This window comes from Gymnodraco acuticeps, unplaced genomic scaffold (genome assembly GCF_902827175.1).
Source record: "Gymnodraco acuticeps unplaced genomic scaffold, fGymAcu1.1, whole genome shotgun sequence".
Lineage (NCBI taxonomy): Eukaryota > Metazoa > Chordata > Actinopteri > Perciformes > Bathydraconidae > Gymnodraco > Gymnodraco acuticeps.
This window is the reverse complement of record NW_022990459.1, coordinates 529411-549753: the sequence shown is the minus strand read 5'-3', so window position 1 is coordinate 549753 and position 20343 is coordinate 529411. Positions and strand designations below refer to the sequence as shown.

Genomic DNA, 20343 nt, shown 5'->3' with positions numbered 1-20343 from the left:
AACAACCGGAAGAGAGACTGCGTGATACAAACTTCAGCTCTCTGAAGCAGAAATAAACAGTTTAAGCATTGTGGCTGGCAACCTTAAAGTACTGCTGCTACCACATTCCATGCATCAATGATTATAATCCAAGATTATATACAACATCATAACACTGACAGGCAAATGATGTATCATCATGTACATCTGTATTCTGACTTTTATTGCAGTATAGGCTAGAGCTAATTTTATCCTCATTCTAATGTTGTGTTATCTAATGGCTGTAGTATGAAGGTACGAAATAAAGTTTTGTATTTTGCAGTAGCGGTAAAAAGTGGTTTATTATCAAATGTAGAACTGTACAATGTAAACAATCGACTAAATTAGAATAAGATAAAAATAGTAAGTAATACAATACAAAAATAATTAGCCACATCGTTACAAATTAGTGAACTGTCTGTTGAGGTTTCATTTTCCAGGGTCCTGTCCGTTAAATACTTTCTTCATTCCAGATCGCCATGATGTAAAATAAATTATTGCGTCCAGGTGAGATGAAAATGAAAAATAATAGCCGTCTGTGTGTGCCTAATGGTTTGTTTGCGTACCTCACTTCCGTTTCGCTTCTCATGCACTGATTCGCTAAGCTGAACAGCCAATCAGAGTGATTTATTTTGCCGACAGCCTCCGCTGAGGATTCAACATGGTCAATCGGCAGCAGAAGGTGTCGGCACGGCTGAAAAGACAAGATGGTGCGGGACACACCAATCTGAGTAGGGCGTCAGAACCTCATCGACGGCCAGACATCTATCGACGGCCAAAATCGGCTTGGTGTGTCAGGGCCATTAGACTTCTTTGTCGTGGTGACCTTAAGAACGTAGAATTCTGACACCAATTTCAAAGGCATGTAAATAGGATCTTGTGCAAACAGCTTGTAATCTCTGAAGGACTGTAGGGTTGCTGATGAGGGGGTGTGTTTACACTTGTACAACCATTGTATTGCCTGCTTGTATATGACACCTTAAAGAGGACATGGGCTGCCTGTGAAATTCCCAGGAGGCAGTTTGAAAAATCTCTTTTCCTCTCGCTCAGAGACAAATTATGGAGGTGTACGGTTTTAAAGTTGGATGCTTACGAAGTCCCTGTAGGATTCTTGCAACAATGGCCCTGTCACTCCCTCTCGCCACTCTGCGTCCCTTCTCTCCTCACCCCTTCTCTCCCCTTTTCTCTCCTCTTATGAGCACCCAGGGATTTTGGAGGCAGTGACAAGGGGTTCGGCTTTTTCATGTGAAAGAAAGCTGACGAATGTGTGTCAAAGCCTCCAGGGAGCCCGGCTAGAGTGGCAACAAAATAATGGAGGGAGATATGAGAGACATGGGCATACACAAACACACACAAACAAACACAAACACACACACACACACACACACACACACACACTTCTTCAAACACATTTCTATAACATACACTAGCCACTGCTGCTTTTTCTGGCATCCACTGGGGTTGAGTTTAAGGTGGGTACATTTTCTATCAAATGAAAGCACATATGTGAAATTTATTTGAGGTGCTGCTGATGGTACTTTCATTTCTCTGCTGCCAAGATTGTATCTGTCCATTATCTCCAGAATGAACAGGAGCCAGGCTGCTTTTGATTACACGTATCTGTTAGAAGGTTTCATTATATTGGAAATATAAGATAAAAAACTGTGAAGCACCCTCTGTAGCTGTTAGGAAAAAAAAGCTATAAGCATCTTTTATTTGGTATTTAATGAAATAATTTGTGACGCGGCTTTGAGGATTTATACATAGGAAGGAGATCATAGCTTGGTAAATTAGAAGCATTCATAATAACCATTCAAGTGACTCACAAGTCCTCAGCCTCAAGGGGTTAATTCATTGACTGATTGATAATGACCAACCAAGGTAACCAACTAAAGATTTCTGATGAACTAAGTTCTGATGAACTAAGTACGGCAAAGTACTTGGTGTGAAAGCGCCTAGTGTGTTATTTTTAACCAAATATCTCGCAGAGGGACCTTGGGAGTGGCTTCTTATTTTCATCTAAAGTAAAAGACGGAGAATCAGCACTTTTGAAACAGGGCTGAAACAGAGGGGATTATGGGATGCTACAATGGATGATCTGTGTGGTATTTTGAGCCAAACACTTCAGAGAATTGTTTTGTATATATCTGAGACCTATAATATATTGATGTAAAACAGTATAATAGGGGACCTTTAAAAAAAATGTACATGTTACTTTGGGTAATTTCTTTTACCAAGATTTCTAACTACCAGAGGTACTTCACTATACAAAAGCATCTAATCAATTACGTGATTTCTTTGTGTTCCACAGGGGAGTGCAAGTATGACTTCCAGGCTTGGGGGGAGTGCGATCTGGCGACGGGAAAGAAGAACAGAACAGGCGTGCTGAAGCGAGCGCTCCTCGATGCAACCTGCGCCGCCACTGTAACAGCCACCAAGCCCTGTGGGAAAATCCCCAAGACTAAGCTGCAAGGTAAGCTGAGAAGAATAAATCATCACTTGATAAAATGTTACCCTCCCTGGAAAATGTTGTCAGCATCAGGGGGGTTGCACTGAAGTCCTGTTGATGAATCACCATGTCCTGAGAAAAGGTTTTCTGCACTGTAACAAAATATATGATATTTGATTTCAGAAGCAAACTGCTAAAAATCAGGATGGCAACTTGATTCCCTCAAATAACTGTATACTGCATCAACTGACTCTGAGGATGAGGATCTTTTATTCTAAACACATTGGTACAATGACATGTATTGAAGCAATAAAGGTACCACCCATGTCAAAGCCAATACTTGTAATGTAAGCAAACTTGTTCAAATACACAGTCCTCAAACCCTTGATGCAACACAGTCATCTTTTTCGACTAGTTTGAAAGCTGTAAATGTTGTTTATTTTGTATCGAGAGATCTCATAAGGTCAGTTTGGATCAAAAGAAAATACCTATAGAAACAACTAATGATTTATGCGACGTATCACTCCAATACTTTCTTGCACCGTCAAATCACTGTAAACAGTTACAGGGAACATTGGACTATTTAGTTTGTTTAATTAATTATAGCTGAAGGGATGTTTACCACTAGGGTGTCTTTGTTTATTCAGCTGAACTGCTAATCGTCCCTGTGACAAGCTTGTATATTTTGTGCTGTTTTTGGATGTTGTGTTTTTCACCTATGACAACTAGGTCAAAATCTGAAATAAAATGATCTTAATGCTAATTAGGATCCATTAGCATCAATATGTGCATCAAGGTGTATTAGTGACTGGATTTCTTTTGATCTTCTGACACATCTCACACTGATGGCATCTCCGCTAAATCCCACAAATCCTTGCAAATGATTTTAATCTCAGGTAATGCCAGCTGAGATGCACATTCACATAAGCATGATTGAAATCCATATACTTAAGTGTTAAGCTGAAGAGGTGACTGACAGTGTTAGATCACAGGTAAATAGGTTAACTCACTATTCAGCTGTAATTACATGCTTTTAGTGCTCTTTAGTGACGTCAAAGAAAAATTAAGTCTCAGAGGGCTTCTGCTTCCATATTCTACAGGAAACAGGCAGTTATTGGTAAACTGGAGTAGACACAAGATGTGAGCTAATGGGAGAATATTAAATAACCAGGTTGATGCTTGTAGAATAATTCAGTGTCTGCTTGGTGTAAAACTGCTGATAACAAAGCTCTAAATGTAATCCTAGTGAGGCGATGCCCTTTGTTAAGTCTGTAAACAAGGATGTAACTGACCCACTGTGACTGTCCCATTGTCCAAACAAGACTATAATTAGTGTAGCATCGCTGCCAATGGTCATAAACTGCGCCCTTATCACGCTCAGCAGATGACATGTGTGCACACAAAGGTTTGCACATGGAGTTTGGTTAACTTAGCTGTCACTTCATAAAACAGCCACAGTCACATAAAGCTCCAAAGAACATTGATAAGACAAATTAAATTTCCCCCTACAGGATGTCTGCAGCTGCCAACTGTATCACATCCGTCTGCTTGAATGCTGGTCTCGAGATGTTTTGCCAAAGTCTATATGACTCTAAAAAGGAGGAATTTGTTTAAAGTTATGCTCTGTAGCACATCATTAATGCATTGTGACAGGAGGTTTGTCGAGGAGCTGAACTGTACTGTGATTCTTACAGCAAGTATATATTATAGGATGCTGCTGGATTTATTATTGGACTATAGTAGGGGTCCGCCGAAACAACAGCATCCGTCAGCAAATCAGTCAGTATTCAGCAAATGCCCGATAATGACACATGTTTGTGTTAAAGACCTCCAGCAGCCATAATTATCACTCTTGTCCATTGGGAGCAAAGGACCATTACCAATGACGTGTGTTGCTTTTACATTTGGAGGACATCCATTTGCGACATTGATCCAGGCCGTTGAGAGCTATGGGGGATGGAACCTATCCCGTAATGCAGTGGGGGCGATTGAGAAGAGGAGACAGGACTCCGATACATCAGCATCCCTCACACTCACACCCAAAGGCACATTTGCTCAATCTGCCTTTGAACTGTGCAACTGTGGACATCTCATATCAACAAGTCTTGTTTTAGTTGTTGAGCTTGAGGAGTTGCAGAAGCTAGCCAGCCAGCTATACTTTTTTAATTATCCAACCAGAAAACCCAAATCAATGTTGCCAACCTTTTTCAAATGACAGCATCTAACAGCACTAGTTTCAAACGTCGCTAAATCCAACAAGAAAGTTGCCAAAACTGTCAGCTAGTCCCTTTAGGCCTTCCTCTAAAGCCACTTCCCTAAAATCAACCGAACAAATGGCAACTGTGTGTTATAGGGTTAGGGTTAGCGTTAGAGAATAACACTCAAGACAAGACAATAGTTACAATCCCTTTGACACATATATACAATACATATTACACTGACTGCTTTGCTTTCTATATTTAATTCCAATGTAAATATCTAGATACAGGATTATTTGTGTAGGTATGCAAGAGAAAATATGTTTGATTTGCAACCATCGCTGCCTACCTGCGTGCATCAATTCCTATGAAGGCCAGACGCGTGGATGCGGAGTGACAGAGGTGTGCGGGCTGAGCGCAAACTGAGAAGCAGAGCGAGGATGACAGTAACCACGATGAAGGGAAGCAGTGGGAAAGAGAGACCTGCTTTCGGGGCAATGTGATTGCATGTTATGCACCGTATGATTTTACGCGTCTGCCAGTTGGAAGATAAGCCCCGACGAGCAAAGGGGTTACTGGGAAAAAGAAAGAGGGGGTGCTGTTCACAATGAGGTGTGTACAGGTAGGGGAATCGTGAATGCTTTTCTGTGTCAGGGGATGGCAGAGATACAGTCCACAGCAGCGGGATCAGGGAGCTTATGAAATACCCCAGACATGTTTAGCTTTGGAGTGACTGAGATGGAGAGAGGAGAGGCTATCTAACCCTCGGCTGGGAGCAGAGATCTGCCGGGCCAAATCTGCAATTCTGAACAGCCACCTTGGTTTGGGAGATTGGTTTCCCCTGACTGCAGCAGGTTTTCTGTGATGGAGGTAGCATCTGTCATGTGCAGATTCTGGAGACAATGCTAAGAGGTGCTCAGGGAGCGATCTGAGATTCAGAGTTGCATGTCTTTGCTGTCGAGCACAGGTGAAACGCAGACCCCGTGGAGCGAAAGAGAGAACAAAGAGTGACAGAAATGAAACATTATGAATGCCTGCAGAAAGCTCAAGGTCCCCCCCCCCCCGCCTTCCCTTTCAGCAGAACAGCAGGGAGCAGCGCGTTTGAGGTGTTTGGATGCCAGAGTTCATTTCAGGTTAAACAAAAGGCTCTGTTGAGATGAATCCGGGAATTTGTTTGTTTGTGTCATTCTTTCTGGACAGGCAGGTGGTGTTCCCATTTTAAATAAAGACATCATTCAGAGTTACACCGACTATTATTGTTACACCCACTCCTTGTTTCTGTCCTACAAAAGTGGAAAGTGTCCAAAGACAGATACCTCACTCTGAACAACTGTCTTGTTCAATTGAAATGGTTAATTAGTATACTACATCAATCTAAAGTTAAAATACTTTTGCATTAGCTGTGTCTGTCAGCTTTTGAAAACTACATTGCACTTTTTACATTTACTTTATTTTGTAATGTTAATTCATTTGTTAGACAGGTGACAGCTGACAAATGACAGGATATTTAGCAATCATCACTTCTAGGAAGCTGGAATATGACACGTTTCTATGCCATATTTTTAACATGGTAAAATTATTAAAATTGTGTAAAAAGTATCCTCTTGTATTGTTGATTGCTATCGGATATATTTAGGTTATTAATGCATCCATGTTCCATGCAGTATTTTGATGTTACAGCCAGTCGAGATGCTAATTTGTTATACTTTATTTACATCTGGAAGTTACTATACATGTGAAATAAGTTCAGTGGAGGATATTTCTTCCCTATGAAATGTTGTTGAGGTAGAATAGTTCTTTAAATGCAGGGAATTGTAAATATACCCCAGAACTTAAGCAGATGTACTTGGATGGCTACATTCCAACACATAACAAATGCCAAAAAGTCAGATGCTGCTCTCGTCTTGGCCAAAAATGTTGGTTTGTTTTTCGGCTCAGGGCAGTTTAAAGCCGGAGAAGGCAGCCCAGCGTGATTATGAGTGTGTGTCAGAGGCAGAGAGGAGAGCAAGCAGTGTCGTGTAATGAGCAAATGCAGCAGCAAGTGCTCCAGCCTGGATATAAAATCCTCATTTCACTTATGGAGAAAGATGAGACAGAGAAAGAGAGGGATTGAATCCTTTCTGCCATCTCTCTCCCAGGGGAGCAGAATATGCTGACAAAAACAACAGGGCGAAGAGAAGAAAAATGAAAGAGAGAAAATATTCAAACACATTTTAAAAAGCAAACAAATGGAATGGAAGAGCAATTTCCGTATTTACATGGGCTAGAGCGCTTTGCACGTCAAAATATGTTTGCCTACGGAAGTTTGCAGGAAGAGATTTCTCATAGTGAACATTTTGGGTGTTTCTCAATGTCGAATACGCTTGCTTGGTAGCACATGTCTTCCGAGCGACTTGCTTCAGAAGCGAGGCAAGAATACTTCCTAGCATTCGGAAAACGAAGAGTGGAACAGGCTAGCAAGTGTGCAGGTGTGCGTAATATGAGAGGCCCCGCCTTACATTTTCCGCCACAGATTTGGAGAAATTGGTCCGTGCGCAAAGCATTGTGGGAATTTTAAGACCGCGGAGTCTACACATGTGTAGCCTCGAAATTTCTCCAAACTAAGTACGCCGGGCTCGGTAGAATTCCGAGTATACTGGACATTGGAACAGTACTTCGGCGACACTCGATGACGTAGTATGCTTGAAATAGTGGCTCTGGAGCAGCTTTACTCGACATTGAGAAACACCCTCTGAATGTTGAACGGCTGAAACTCAACTGAAATCTAATTATAATCTTTTCATAGCTACTTGCCGGCATGTCATTAGAGGATTTGAGATTCTTTTAAGATAATCCATTGCATGAAAAAAATAAAATCACGATTTATTTGATCTTTTCTTATACTATTTCTCTTTTTACAGAAACGAAACTTTCAAGGAAGAGCTAGCAATAAAACACTACTTGAAGTAAGATATAAGATGTGGCAAGCGTTTAAGAACTGCAAAGTTATGATAATATCTTTTAGAAATGATGTACTTAGATGGACAGAAGTTGCACGCACACCTTTATTCACAATTTTTCCAAAAAGGACATTGGCCCTTTCGACTTGAAAAGTGCAGGTGTTACAAATAACATTAAGGCTAACCATAACCCTAGTAAACCATAATGGTGTGACAGATTGACGTTTTTGATGGCAGCTCATTTTTATGTTCTATTTTATGTCCACAAAAGTTCCACATTTTGGGAAATTTCTGCTTTTTGCCAAGAATAATGCAAGCAGATTGAGACCACCATTCTGTCTGTACCCTAAATATGAATCTACTTTTAGCAGCAAGCTTATTAAACATAGCAAACAAACGCAAACAGTGGGAAACAACTAGCTTGTCTCAACAAAAACTGCATACAAGCATCACATACATTACCTACCTTCCTATAACACAAATGTGAATAAATATGCAAATCATATTCAATGGAGTGTCCCCATATCAAATTGACTCCAAATTCAGCCAAACGTTACCTACTGAGCATTTACGAAATGCAAATTAAGGTATGAGGCAGATACACAAACAGCCAGGAAGATTGACAGTCAACCAAAACCGTTAGCCAGGAGCTAGCTAGCCAAACGGCTGCAGGTTGTGCTCTCTTCCTGTTAAGCAGAGCGGAGAGGCCGCAAAGCAGAAAGGGAAGCCATGGACTGTGGCTTCTGTCCTGGCTGCCAGGTACAGAGTCACTGTTGCGGGAAGTTGATAAAGCGTTTTTTCATGGGGCGTACACCAGACCACAAATCAATTCCCAAGAGCAGGCTGGGAAGGCATGCACAATAACTAATTAAAACTAATACGGTTGATTATTTAAATCTGAAGCGTAGCATATGTGCTCTTCATGGAGACAATGGGATTTGTTTACATGCAAAAACACCACCTCTGGCAGGGAAACTGCCAAAGTAAACACTGTGTGCTGCAACTCCTTTTCTTTTCTGTTTTTGCAGATGCAAAGAAGCAAAAGAAGGACGGCAAGAAGCGAGATCGCACCCAAATGGACTAATGAGGATGTTTTTCCCTGTGAGGAAGGAAGAAGAGCGGGGAAGCACGTCCCTAATTCACCACGGTTCCTCTTTGTATGTCCTGTAGATTGACAGTAGGAGCCTTTAGAGCTTTGACAAAACCAGTTGAAATATGTCTTTTAGTGACAAAATGTTTAACTTTTTCTTCTTTCTAGCACCTGATAAAAAACAGAAACAACTTGTATGTTGCGATAGGAGATGTAATACTCAGCGGTAGGGAATACGAAAAGAGATTTGTTTACTAGTGTTTTACCTAATGATGTTGTTTCTAGGATTATTTTCTTACGAATAAATAGGATTTGTTATACAGTTGAATAGCCTAACTCTAATTTGGAAAACTCTTTGATCCATGCTTAATGAAGCAGTTTGCTAAAAGTGAAGCTCGAAACATCTTTACTTAATTAATTTGTGGAGAAAAAAAAGATGTGCATTTGCAATGTCTCAAGTTATTGGTAACGCATTCCCCATTACTCGATGCTATTGATGTTTTTCTTCCATTTCAAGTTAGAATAAACATAAGCTAGTTTTGTTTGGAGGCTGCATGAAAAAGCTTCTCTACAAGTGTGCAAACTACTGCTGTTTTTAGTGTTTTTCCTCCTGCTGCTCTGTTGTACCTCAATTTATACCCACTGATTTTTACCCTCCAGCTTTTGGCTATAAAACGTCCTCGGTTGGAGTTAACATTCCCTTTGTATCCTCTTTCCAAAAATAAAAAAGAATGAAAAATAAATAGCTAGAACGTTTTTTTCCTCTTTCACCCGGTGCATCCTCACATTCAATAACTCAGATATTAAAAACACATTTCATATTATCTTTATTTAAATTCCATTCTGAGAGAATATGGCACAATGTAACCACGTAATGCAGTTCATCTTACAGTGTCGTAGGTGGCCAATAATAATAACACTCAGATTCATTGTCCAGAACATATAATCAATTAAGAATGCCTCAAAAAAGGAAATTAATACCATTGTTACTGTACAGGAAGTATCATAGTGGGGGAGGGGGAGAAGCATAAATGAGGGAAACATTCAGATATAAGCTATTAAAGACGTGTATGTACATTTCAAATGTACCACATCTGAATTACATATACTTTATTATCATATAGATATATACAATGCAAACAATAGACTGTAAAATGTGTTTACCTATTGCAAGAGAAGCCACAAGCCACAGTGAGTGAATATACATGAACATCTACGTACATAGGCAAATGAACACTTGTATGTACACTTGACATTTGCAGTAGGCTATTCATTTTTTTTTTTTTATTTACTCTTTTTTTGTTGTGCTAATTCTGTTTTAAATCCACATGTTAATCTTGACCGTTGAATTTCAGATCAGGTCAAAAAGCTCAACACTTATGTTGCTCTACACAAAAAAACAACCTTTTCCCCAGGATGGTAAAGTTGCTAAAAGTTAGAAAGTGTGTCCGGTAAGATAGAAGATGACCAAATTCTTTCCAAGGTGAGTGTGTCTAACAGGTAAAATCAAAATGAAGCCACTTGCCTCTTAGCCTTTAGGTCACTGGAAGCAAATTTTAGCCTTCGTCAATCTTCGGATTTCCAATTTGCTCTATTTTCGCCCATCTGGCAGCAAAAGTCATTCTTGAAATCCTCGCAGTTTGGATCCAGTCGCTCAGTTTACAAAGCAATAATTCATCCTTAGCAAATCATGCCCCCAGAAATACACATATATTTATACCTTCTCCTCTTATAACAATATTTTCTTTAAATACTTTCCATAATACTCATATATTTAAAGATTTTAAATAGCAATTTCAATTTCAAATGAAAAAAACTAAACTCTCTTGCTGTACACTGATCTTATTTTAATTTGGAATATTATACTTGTACTTTTTACAGTGATAAAAGAAACAGGTATACTAAATGTGATAGAAAATGTACAATATAAGTATTTATATGTATTCCAATACCACACAAAACTGTGTCTAAGTGAGTCTTGCAACCTGTTGCTATTGAACGACATTTTTTAAAGAGAAAGGAGTGATGACAGAGAGATACACATTACACTGTGTGCATCTTCCCTGATGTGTGCCATGATATTTTGTCCAAATCTGATGTCTTCATGCTGAGGATGCCATTGAGAACAAATAAAACACCGCACATCAAGCTGCATGCACACACCCACGCTGACCAATGACAGCACTGCTCTCAGTATAAAGGCAGACACACACACACACACACACACAGGAAAGCACAATTTCCCACATGATGGGTGTCAATGCACACACACACACACACACGCACACACGCACACACACTGGATGAAAAAAACAAAAAAAATAGCCCGCGGTGCTTCTTAGATGTATTGAAATGTGTCAATGATGTCACATGTTTTGAGAAATGATTTCAAAAGGATTGAGAGGATGATTTTAGATTGTTCAGTCCACTCTGCAATCACAGTGGCTGTTACAATGGGTTGGGAGCTCAGAGCTGAGAAACATCAAATCTTAATTTTAAAATGCTGAACACTTTCTCTAATGGGCATCACACTGCAGCCCCGTCCACACACACAGACACACTTACTGTAAGATACAACAGGGATTGAGGGATAAAAGAGCAATTTCTTTATGTTTATCTGGATAAGGCACTTTCAATTGCTCCGTACAATCTGGCGATATAAATATAATTTCCGATTAGAATTCTCCCAGCATGCACAAGCTGCTGCGTTTTAGATTCTGCATGACTGCACAAGATTGCCGAAATTATTATCAGCAACAGCCCAGAGAGAGAGAAGCCCAGAGAAAACCTACATTTGAAGTTGTCTCTGATAAATGTCATACGTACTCCGTAAAAGGAGCCTAGCCCTTTGACATTAGCCGTGTGAAGAGGAGCCCAGCTAGCTCTGACGGCACATGATGGTCTGTTGATTACAATGGAGACAATGTTTATTCTAGTCATATTAGACAGATGAACATCAGAATATATGGTCCGTAGGTGAGCATATATGCATTAGAGCTCGTAAAGTAAGACGGTTATAATATAATAAGCACAGACGGTGGATTCTGTTTGCACAATATGAGGATGAGACGCAATAAAAGCGTGGCAGGGACGGTAAACAGCGCCGGTAAACAGCACCGTATCTCGCTGTGTTTACACCAGGCGGCAGGTTTCGTCTGGGACACTCGAATTCCTGCATCAAAACCCTTGGCTGACCTGCACAGAACGGCTGTGACTTCTCCAAACATGGTGCAGGCTGAATATCTAGCTTTGGATTTTGTCACTGACAAGCCCCCGTCTCTCCCCCTCCTCCCCTTCTCGTAGCCATGACTACAAAGGCAAGCTTATCTGTTTCTAAACGTACAAAGTGTACACCTTGGGGGCTATCTCCCTCACACGCATGACAGCCGCTCTCTTTCGCTGTCGAGAAACAACGCTTACTCGTTCTATCATAAGCCCACATTCTCTCACATCATCCACCCCCACGCCCCCCCCTCCAGCAACAACGCCTGATACAACAACGTATTTTTGTCCTCATCCGTCCACCATATTGGCAACAGGAGCAGGGGGGGAGCGAAGGGGTTTTTGAGAACTTTACTCCTGACGTTTAAAGTGCATGCTGTGGAGATAAGCACGGAAAGCACTTTTGTTTGTTTTTAGATGCATCTCCCGCTCCAGGAGGTGATAAACTGCCATCACCTTCCATCAAACACTCAAGCAGCTGCTCAAACTGGGACCCCTGGACCACCGCTTGAGCTGTGAGCCACTTATTCTCCTGCTGGTATCACTCAAACGACAGCTTAGCAAAGATTAATCAGATATTCTGAAAGGCTCTCTACTCACTACTGAGACGTGTGACGGATGTCAGACAGACATGGTTCTACTTATCAACGTGACGGATGGTTGGATGTCAATGTGGGATGGATGCCTCACTTCATGCGGAAACTGTCTCGACAGATAAACATGGACCATCTATGAAGAGCAGGAGAGGTGGAATGTGCATTTACTCAAATACCAAAATAGTATAGGTACTTATAGTGGGGAAAAAGTTCAATTACTCTAAAGGCCCATTCAGAATTATGTATATGGGACATATCGAGGAAATCCCCATATTTAGGCATCCGGAGTGCCAACCAAACGCACACACTTTGAAATAAGACGACATGGTCAGTTTTCGTTGGCTGCCCAGGTCAGAAAACATTGGATTAAAAAATGTATTCTTATTTGGCTCCCCTTCCTATGTCACATGTAGGATCATTAGAACTATCCTGACCATATTAAGAATAATTTTGACAATAAATGGCTTCAATTGTATTAAAGGAAGAAACTCTTGCGATTTGTAAATTGACTTAAGCTGTCAAAGACGTCGTCTCACCTTAAGTACAATTTTAAATGCATGAGTATCATTTGTTAAACATTATTTGTACATGTATTTATTGTAACTTTGATTTGAGTAAAGGATCATTCTTCCACCACTGATGTAATGCAACATTTTGGGGATGCATACAGAGTTTATGAATGGCTGGTAATTTAACAAAGCATTTGCTATTTGCCAGCAAATAAATGTAAATGTAAAGAACATTTAATGTATTTCTGTGACTACAACACTTGAATGCAAGTACTGACTCTGCACTTAGGAGCTTTGACATAGCAGGAACGAAGGCTTTAATGAGTGCAGGAGTTAGGGAATTAATAATAGAGCAAGCTAATGAATAAATGTGGTATTTACATTACATTCATGACCTCATATATGAGGTAGAGACTATACCAGGATCAGGACCGAGTGGAGCACTAAGTGGGGCATGGGCGCATAGCATGCAAGCACAAGCTGAGCGTGTAATGGGCAATCTTTAATCTCAAATGTAGGTGTTCCACATCGTCCTATAATCTGATCAGCCTCATGGTGAGTTTTCATTATAGGATCTGTCCCAGATCTCTGTATAAGGAGACAGCCTTGAGGAGATATTCCGTGCAGGAGTAATTCTCTGCAAAGCCCCCCTACCAGCCGCTGTGGCAACCTCCTGACGTCAAATGCTCCTGAATATTCATCACTCCACCTGGTGAGCATACATAACCGTAACAGAGAATTGGCTAATATGTTGAAATGATGGATGACATGCATGGATACACTGAACATGTCTTACAGTAAATTGATATTTTTCTAATTTATTTTTCAATTAAAATAAGACACAGCTATTTATTGTTTTCAATCTAAGAATAAAATGATTTACATAGAATTAATTAACCCGCTTGTTAATTTTCAAAATAAGACGATGGATTACGAATGTGTACATTAAAGACGCAGAAATAGCCCTTATTTAAATCACAAGGTTTTAACCCGTGATCAGAAGTAAACTCCACTCTTGGAGCAAACACACATCAGCAGGTATACCCACACTCGCTTCACACAAGATCACACACACACACACACACTTCACAATCATCATCAGTATAGTGAGTACAGTACACGCTGTGACATCAATCTACTAATCAGCAGAATCATATGATGTCTCCCACTCATCCACACACGCCAAAAAACAAACACACACACACCACACAATGCCTTCCCACAGACAGTAATACACCTCAGCTCTGAGCTCCAGCCACCTGTTTCACTCACAGAGGGATGGTTACTAGAAGCAACAGCAAACATCCTAATAACCACTGAAATTCAATCCTGTCAACAATAGTACAAACTGATATGACGCAAAGGAAAGAGTGCGACTGAACAATCTCATGCCACCATTTTCTATTTAGTCATTACTATTGTTGTCTGTTGTTCTAACAGCTATTTGGCACTACTTTATGATGATTAATGGCAGCTTGTAATCCAAAACGTCAAGTTGTTGTTTTATGTGTGGGATTATTTATTGGCCGGGTGTAGTGATTTCCTCAGTGTTGACAAGACAACAATAATTTTTGCTCCCTTCCAAAAAATAAATATTCCCACAGATATACAACTTGCATTTTGCACAAAAACAAACAAGATATAATCTGTTAATCGTTCAGCTTTAGAGGTGTTGATAAATGGAGCGAGGCTAGCCATTTTCCCCGGCTCCCTGAATCTATGCTAAGCTAGGCTAACTTTAGCCTAGCTTCATAACTATATGACCTGAGTGGTACCAAACTTTTCATCAAAGTGGGGGTTTGTTTGTTAGTAAGATTCAAGCTAGTAGAAGTAGTGATGTATTGGATAAACAAGTTTGTATTTTAAACTCTTGTAAAGAATAACATAAGTTTTTCAGTTATTGTTAACTTCTTGAAGTGAGTTAAGTGGGAGAGATTACTTCTTCATTAGAAAATAGTTCTCATGAAGAAGTATAATCAGTATGGACTGTGTCTTAAATGTTTTTTTATGTTGTGACTACAAACAATATAGCATTCATGCATGAAGGGGAGGCAGACATTTTGAGACACCAAAATCAACCCAAACACAGCGTGATGGCTAAACACCACCAGTTAAGGCAAGTGAGTAAATGTGTTTTGTTTTAATGTAATTTGCCTGAAGTGCAGGCTTAATATATTTATATATCTATTATGTATTGATGGCGACTCAATCCCACAGGGGCTCATAAGCAGATGGAATATCTTCCAGTCCTAATGTAACCACTAAAGAGGCAATCTACGCAAGCTGCCCCACTTTATTCTACATGTGGCTGTTTGGAAGTGCCATGATAAAGATCACAGACAGACAGTAAGCAGAGGGGCAGACATGAGTGTACACACATACTCAGAGTCAGCACACACCCACATGTGACATAAATATTGAGTCTACACTGATATGTACAGTTATCTACATGTATCTCTACTGAACGTCAAACTTCTTAGATTTGAAAAGTCAGTCAGCCCTATTTTCCCATTTGAAGTTGTGTGTTTTCGTACAGTGCAGATCTTCCTCTGCTCTTTATCGTTCCTCATTTTTTATCAGCTCAATGTCACTCCCAAGTGCTCCGTGCTTTACACAGCCAGATTTGTTTAGCTTACTGTACAACACTTGAGTAAAACTTAATTTTGCGCAACCTTCCTAATCTGTTCTGCACTACACATCTTGACGCAACTGGAATCAGTTACATTGTGTGAAGTGCTACAACCAGTTTTTGAGAGGGAAATTGGAAAACAAAAGGATCAAATGAAGGGAACTAATGTCGAATGGACTCATGCAGGCTTTATCATGCTCACAGAACTCAAACACACACACACACACACACACACACACACACACACACACACACACACACACACACACACACACACACACACACACACACACACACACACACACACACACACACACACAGATGGCACACACACAAACACACAGATGGCACACACAAACGGACAACTCATACTTCAACCCTTCCTCCTAAGTGGCCCATCTTTATCTGGCTGACCTACTATTTTTATATTGGCAGAGGAGAAGATGCTTGAATGTCTTTTTGAACGTGACATTGCACAGAGCGTAGCAGGCTGGGTTGATGGTGCTGTTGATGTAGCACAGCCAGTAGCCGATAGTCCACATTGTGTTGGGGATGCAGCTTGAGCAGAAGGTGTTTATAAGCACCATCACATTGTAAGGAGTCCAGGTTGCAACAAAAGCTACCAGGATGGCCATTATGGTGCGGGTCACTTTTTTCTCCCGTGATGGCGGTCCTTTCTTCTTCTTGGGAGGTTGCTTTGTCATCTTCACGATCTTCCGCGCCACGTGATTCTGCCGCTCTGAGGCCGGGACGATCTCAACGGTGGCGTTTGTTGGGGTGTAGCAGTCACCCTTGGGCGATTTACTCTTGATCTTGATACAGGTCAGCTTGGAGCCCCCTGCCTTGGCTCGCTGGCGGGGGAGGGGCTGGCTCGTTTCAGCACTGGAGTTAGCGGCGGAGGGTGCCGCCTCTTCATCCTTCTGATTGGACGCAGCCACACTGCCAGATGTTGATTCATTGGAGCTTTCCTTCTCTTCTCCAGGAGCGCAGTTCTCCCTCGCCACATCTTCACCTTCGGTTTCTCCCTCAGCATTTGTCGAGGAAGGTCCCTTGCCATTTTGCAGTTTTCCATCGTGCTGGTTAGCTCCATCCTTGGCATTCTGACTCTGGCAGCCACCTGTGTCCTCCCCCTGTACGTTGTTATTGTTGGGTTTTGGAGTGTTATTCCTCTGAGCAGGCGACAGGGGCTCTGGTTTGGCTGCTGAGGGCTTGCGGACATCCTTCTTCACGCGGCTCTTGCTTGCTCTGGAGATCTGCCAGTAGAGCTGAATCATGATGATGACAGGCAGGTAAAAGGCGGCAATGGCGGTGCCAAAAGTGACTGCAGCATTGGAGAAGAACTGTATGTAGCACTCCCTCTCAGGCACTGTCCGCCCACCGACAATGAACTGCCAGAAGAGAATAGCTGGTGCCCACAGGATGAAAGACAGGACCCAGGCTCCTGCAATCATCATTCCCGCCATCTTGGTGGTCCTCTTGACAGGGTAGCTAAGGGGCTTGGTGACACAGAAATATCTGTCAAAGCTTATGATGAGAAGATTCATGACAGACGCATTGCTGACAACATAGTCCAAGGCCAACCACAAGTCGCACACCACCGGGCCCAGGGGCCAGTAGCCCATTACGATGTAGACTGTGTACAAGTTCATAGAGCACAGTCCAATAATCAGGTCAGCACATGCGAGGCTGAATAAAAAGTAGTTGTTGACCGTCTGTAAGTTCCTATTAACTTTGATGGAAAGCATGACCAGGATATTTCCAATAACTGTAACCAAACTGAGAGAACCGGCCACCAACACGATGAACACCACCTCCACAGTCTTGTAGGCGCTTTCGCTCTCTTCCACAACTTCTGTGCCATTGCCTTCGGAGGCATTCCAGTAAGTGAAATTAAATACATCCATGGCATTTGGTCTTTCGTTGCCACCTCCTACTCAGATGGAATCTAAGAGAAAGAACAAAAGAGAAGAGAAGATTTTATGAGGCACGAAAGATGACTGTGTCAGTTTAACTTTTGAGTCATCTGAAGTCTTTTTAATGGCATAAATAATAGGTTCATAGCTTAATCACAGTTCAATTATGCTATTAAGGTACATTTGTTTCACTCAAAGGAAATCCCATGCCTTTCCTTCAACTTGGCATGGCACATATATGTTCAAAATATCCGGAAAACACTAGGAAAACATTACTGTGGGACTTCAGCAGTATTTTATTATTTAACATGGAGTTACTATTATTGAATATGTCCTTATTAGTTTCAGTCACATTCAGAAAAATAAAATCACTTTGCTGCAAAAACAATGCCATTGTTAAACTTGTTGATCCAGAGGTAGATTATAAAATATAACTATATATCCCGCTATAACATCCGAATGAGCAGTGTGACCTTTTCTTACATCAGCTTTAAGCTCGTCTAAAAGAAATCCATCAAATAACAGTACCAATTTGTCTGTATGCCAATTACATTGGTAATTAGCTGCTAAGATATCTGGCACAGATATTTTTCATAATTATTGCATAAATAACATCTCCCCATTAGACACCTGCTTCATTATTGAGAGAGAAACAACTCTAAAATTGGGACTGCACGATTGAAATACACATGAATGGCTGATGAAAGATAAGATGCATGGAAATGAGGCAATCAAACGCAATTTATTTCAAACTAATGAGTGGAAGAACGAGATTGTTCCTTTACTGGACAACTGAGTTTATGTTATGTATAATTCTTTATTAAAGTATTTCATGTAGTCCTGTTTGGACCAAGTTACATCTGCAAAACAAGGATAACAAAACACAAACAGGCACTGGCAACATATTTTCCAGTGTAAAAATCCATGCGATGAATAAAAAATCCATTTGCCCATTTATTTTTTCATGCAAAGTGCTCAAAGCTGTTCTTTTTTTCTAGGCTTTTGTTCGCCTATCCACTTTGATGGATACATTTTTGATCACATAATGCCTAATGACTAGCCTTTGGCTTGAATTGCTGTCTTTTAATTTCTGCTGAATGTGCTTCAAAACCCCTATATTTGAAGATCAATCTTCGAACGACCAAGAATACATATTTTTATACTGTGCAATGTTTGCCTGTACATTCTTAAAAAGATAGGGAAAAGTGTAATAAACCCCATTCACACACAGAATCCAAATGAAAATTAGTTCAATGAAAACTTTAAAAGGAATTATTGACACAATTAGAGCTGACATTTTATCATCAAAGGTCCATTTCCAACTCGCACTTTAAAATTCTCTTCATACAGCACTATAAAATTCATTTGATGCCCAAGTGACCCACTAGTTCTTGCCCTTAACCTTAAACATGTGCCTGTGTTGTAGACCTTGCTTTGATGTATACACTGCTCAGTCTTGTGTTCACACGCCTTTGGTATTAGGAGTAATGTGGTTTGCCTTCTCTGCCTCCCGAGCTGGGCCACAACTCTTAGAGCAGTTCCAGGCGCTGTAGGTCAGATTTTATGGCACACTCGATGGCATATCACTTCTCAGTTTGACATAAATATCATCAGGCTGGGGAACTGCTTCAACTTTTTCCACAAGCTCCTTCTTTTGTAAACTAATCAAACTTGATCCGCATGTGGTTATTCAGCCTGTAAATGAAAAGCCTTTTGAAAATACCATTCAGCTGAGAAAGATCAATATGCTGTCCAAGAACTGAATACAAATTTGACTAAAAACAATGAGGTGAGCCACAAACATTCATCAATGTTCAGACAACATCTGGAGTTTAATCATGCAAAAGGGAATCGAATTGTCTGTTCAGTTGGGAGATTAATGCTACATCTGAAGAATGTAGACATACTACAAAAAAGCTGAGTCATTAGCCAAATAAATATATGACCAGTATAGATACAGTCATATATTTTATGCCACAGCTCTTTTGCAATAGCTTTGTATTTTTTGCTGTTAGGTGTGAAGACCTTACTCGACGTGCTGTATGTGAGCAATATATTAGAACTTGATGAGGACAATCAATTATTTCATCAGATGGTTGATGACTAGTGTTGAACTAATGTATGAGGTGTAGTGCATTCAAAGTGAATAGACTCTAAAGTGTTATGGGTGACACACTACTGCATGGAGACCGGTCTTGTCCAAGACTTTGCCATTTCGGCTTAAGGTCTTTAACAGTTTAGTGCAGTTGCTGAGTAACTAGTGAAAATTCACTTATCTGCTGTGCCAGAACATCCCTAATCATTGCATTAGGCATGGAGCTAAGCTGGACTAATCCCCATACAATGTTTAAGTCCACCGGTTTATATTCAAAAACACCAACAATACAAATGGGACACACTTGTGGCTCGCTTGAGATTAGAAAAGTTAAGTGGATCAGTATTGATGGTCAAAGCACATTGGACGCAGTTAACTCCCTTTGCTGCTCTTTGTCCACCTCCAGCTGCAATAAGCCTGATCCCACACCTGAAATCTCTGCCACAACACAGCGAAAGCTGTGCTCCGGCTAGAGTCAACTAAAGATGCACAAATCCTTTTCAGCTCAATTTGAACAGCCAGGGGAGTCTGATCTTTGTTTTAAAGCTTCCATCCACATATTGTGAGCCATGGTAGCATCAACCTACTGTGAAAACACACTTTGGCTTTAAAAGGAAAGCCACAGCTTTGCTTCATTTGATCCAAAAGGCCTTACACACAGCAGCTTTAGACGAATCTTCCACCG

General features: G+C 40.7%; 2 protein-coding genes across 3 annotated transcripts in view; one reads left to right on the top strand and one right to left on the bottom strand.

Moving 5' to 3' along the window:
* ptn (pleiotrophin) overlaps positions 1 to 9437 on the top strand; it is a 45277-nt gene extending 35840 nt beyond the window's left edge. Inside the window, exons 4-5 of the mRNA XM_034226131.1 lie at positions 2330 to 2491; positions 8633 to 9437. Of these exons, the coding sequence (XP_034082022.1) occupies positions 2330 to 2491; positions 8633 to 8688 (218 nt within the window). The 3' untranslated portion in view covers positions 8689 to 9437. The remainder of the gene's footprint in view (positions 1 to 2329; positions 2492 to 8632) is intronic.
* A 67-nt stretch (positions 9438 to 9504) lies between these two features.
* chrm2a (cholinergic receptor, muscarinic 2a) overlaps positions 9505 to 20343 on the bottom strand; it is an 84336-nt gene continuing 73497 nt past the window's right edge. For both annotated transcript variants that reach the window (XM_034225991.1, XM_034225992.1), the window contains exon 3: positions 9505 to 17595. In XM_034225991.1, coding sequence (XP_034081882.1) covers positions 16052 to 17554 — 1503 coding nt within the window. In that variant the 5' untranslated portion in view covers positions 17555 to 17595 and the 3' untranslated portion in view covers positions 9505 to 16051. The remainder of the gene's footprint in view (positions 17596 to 20343) is intronic.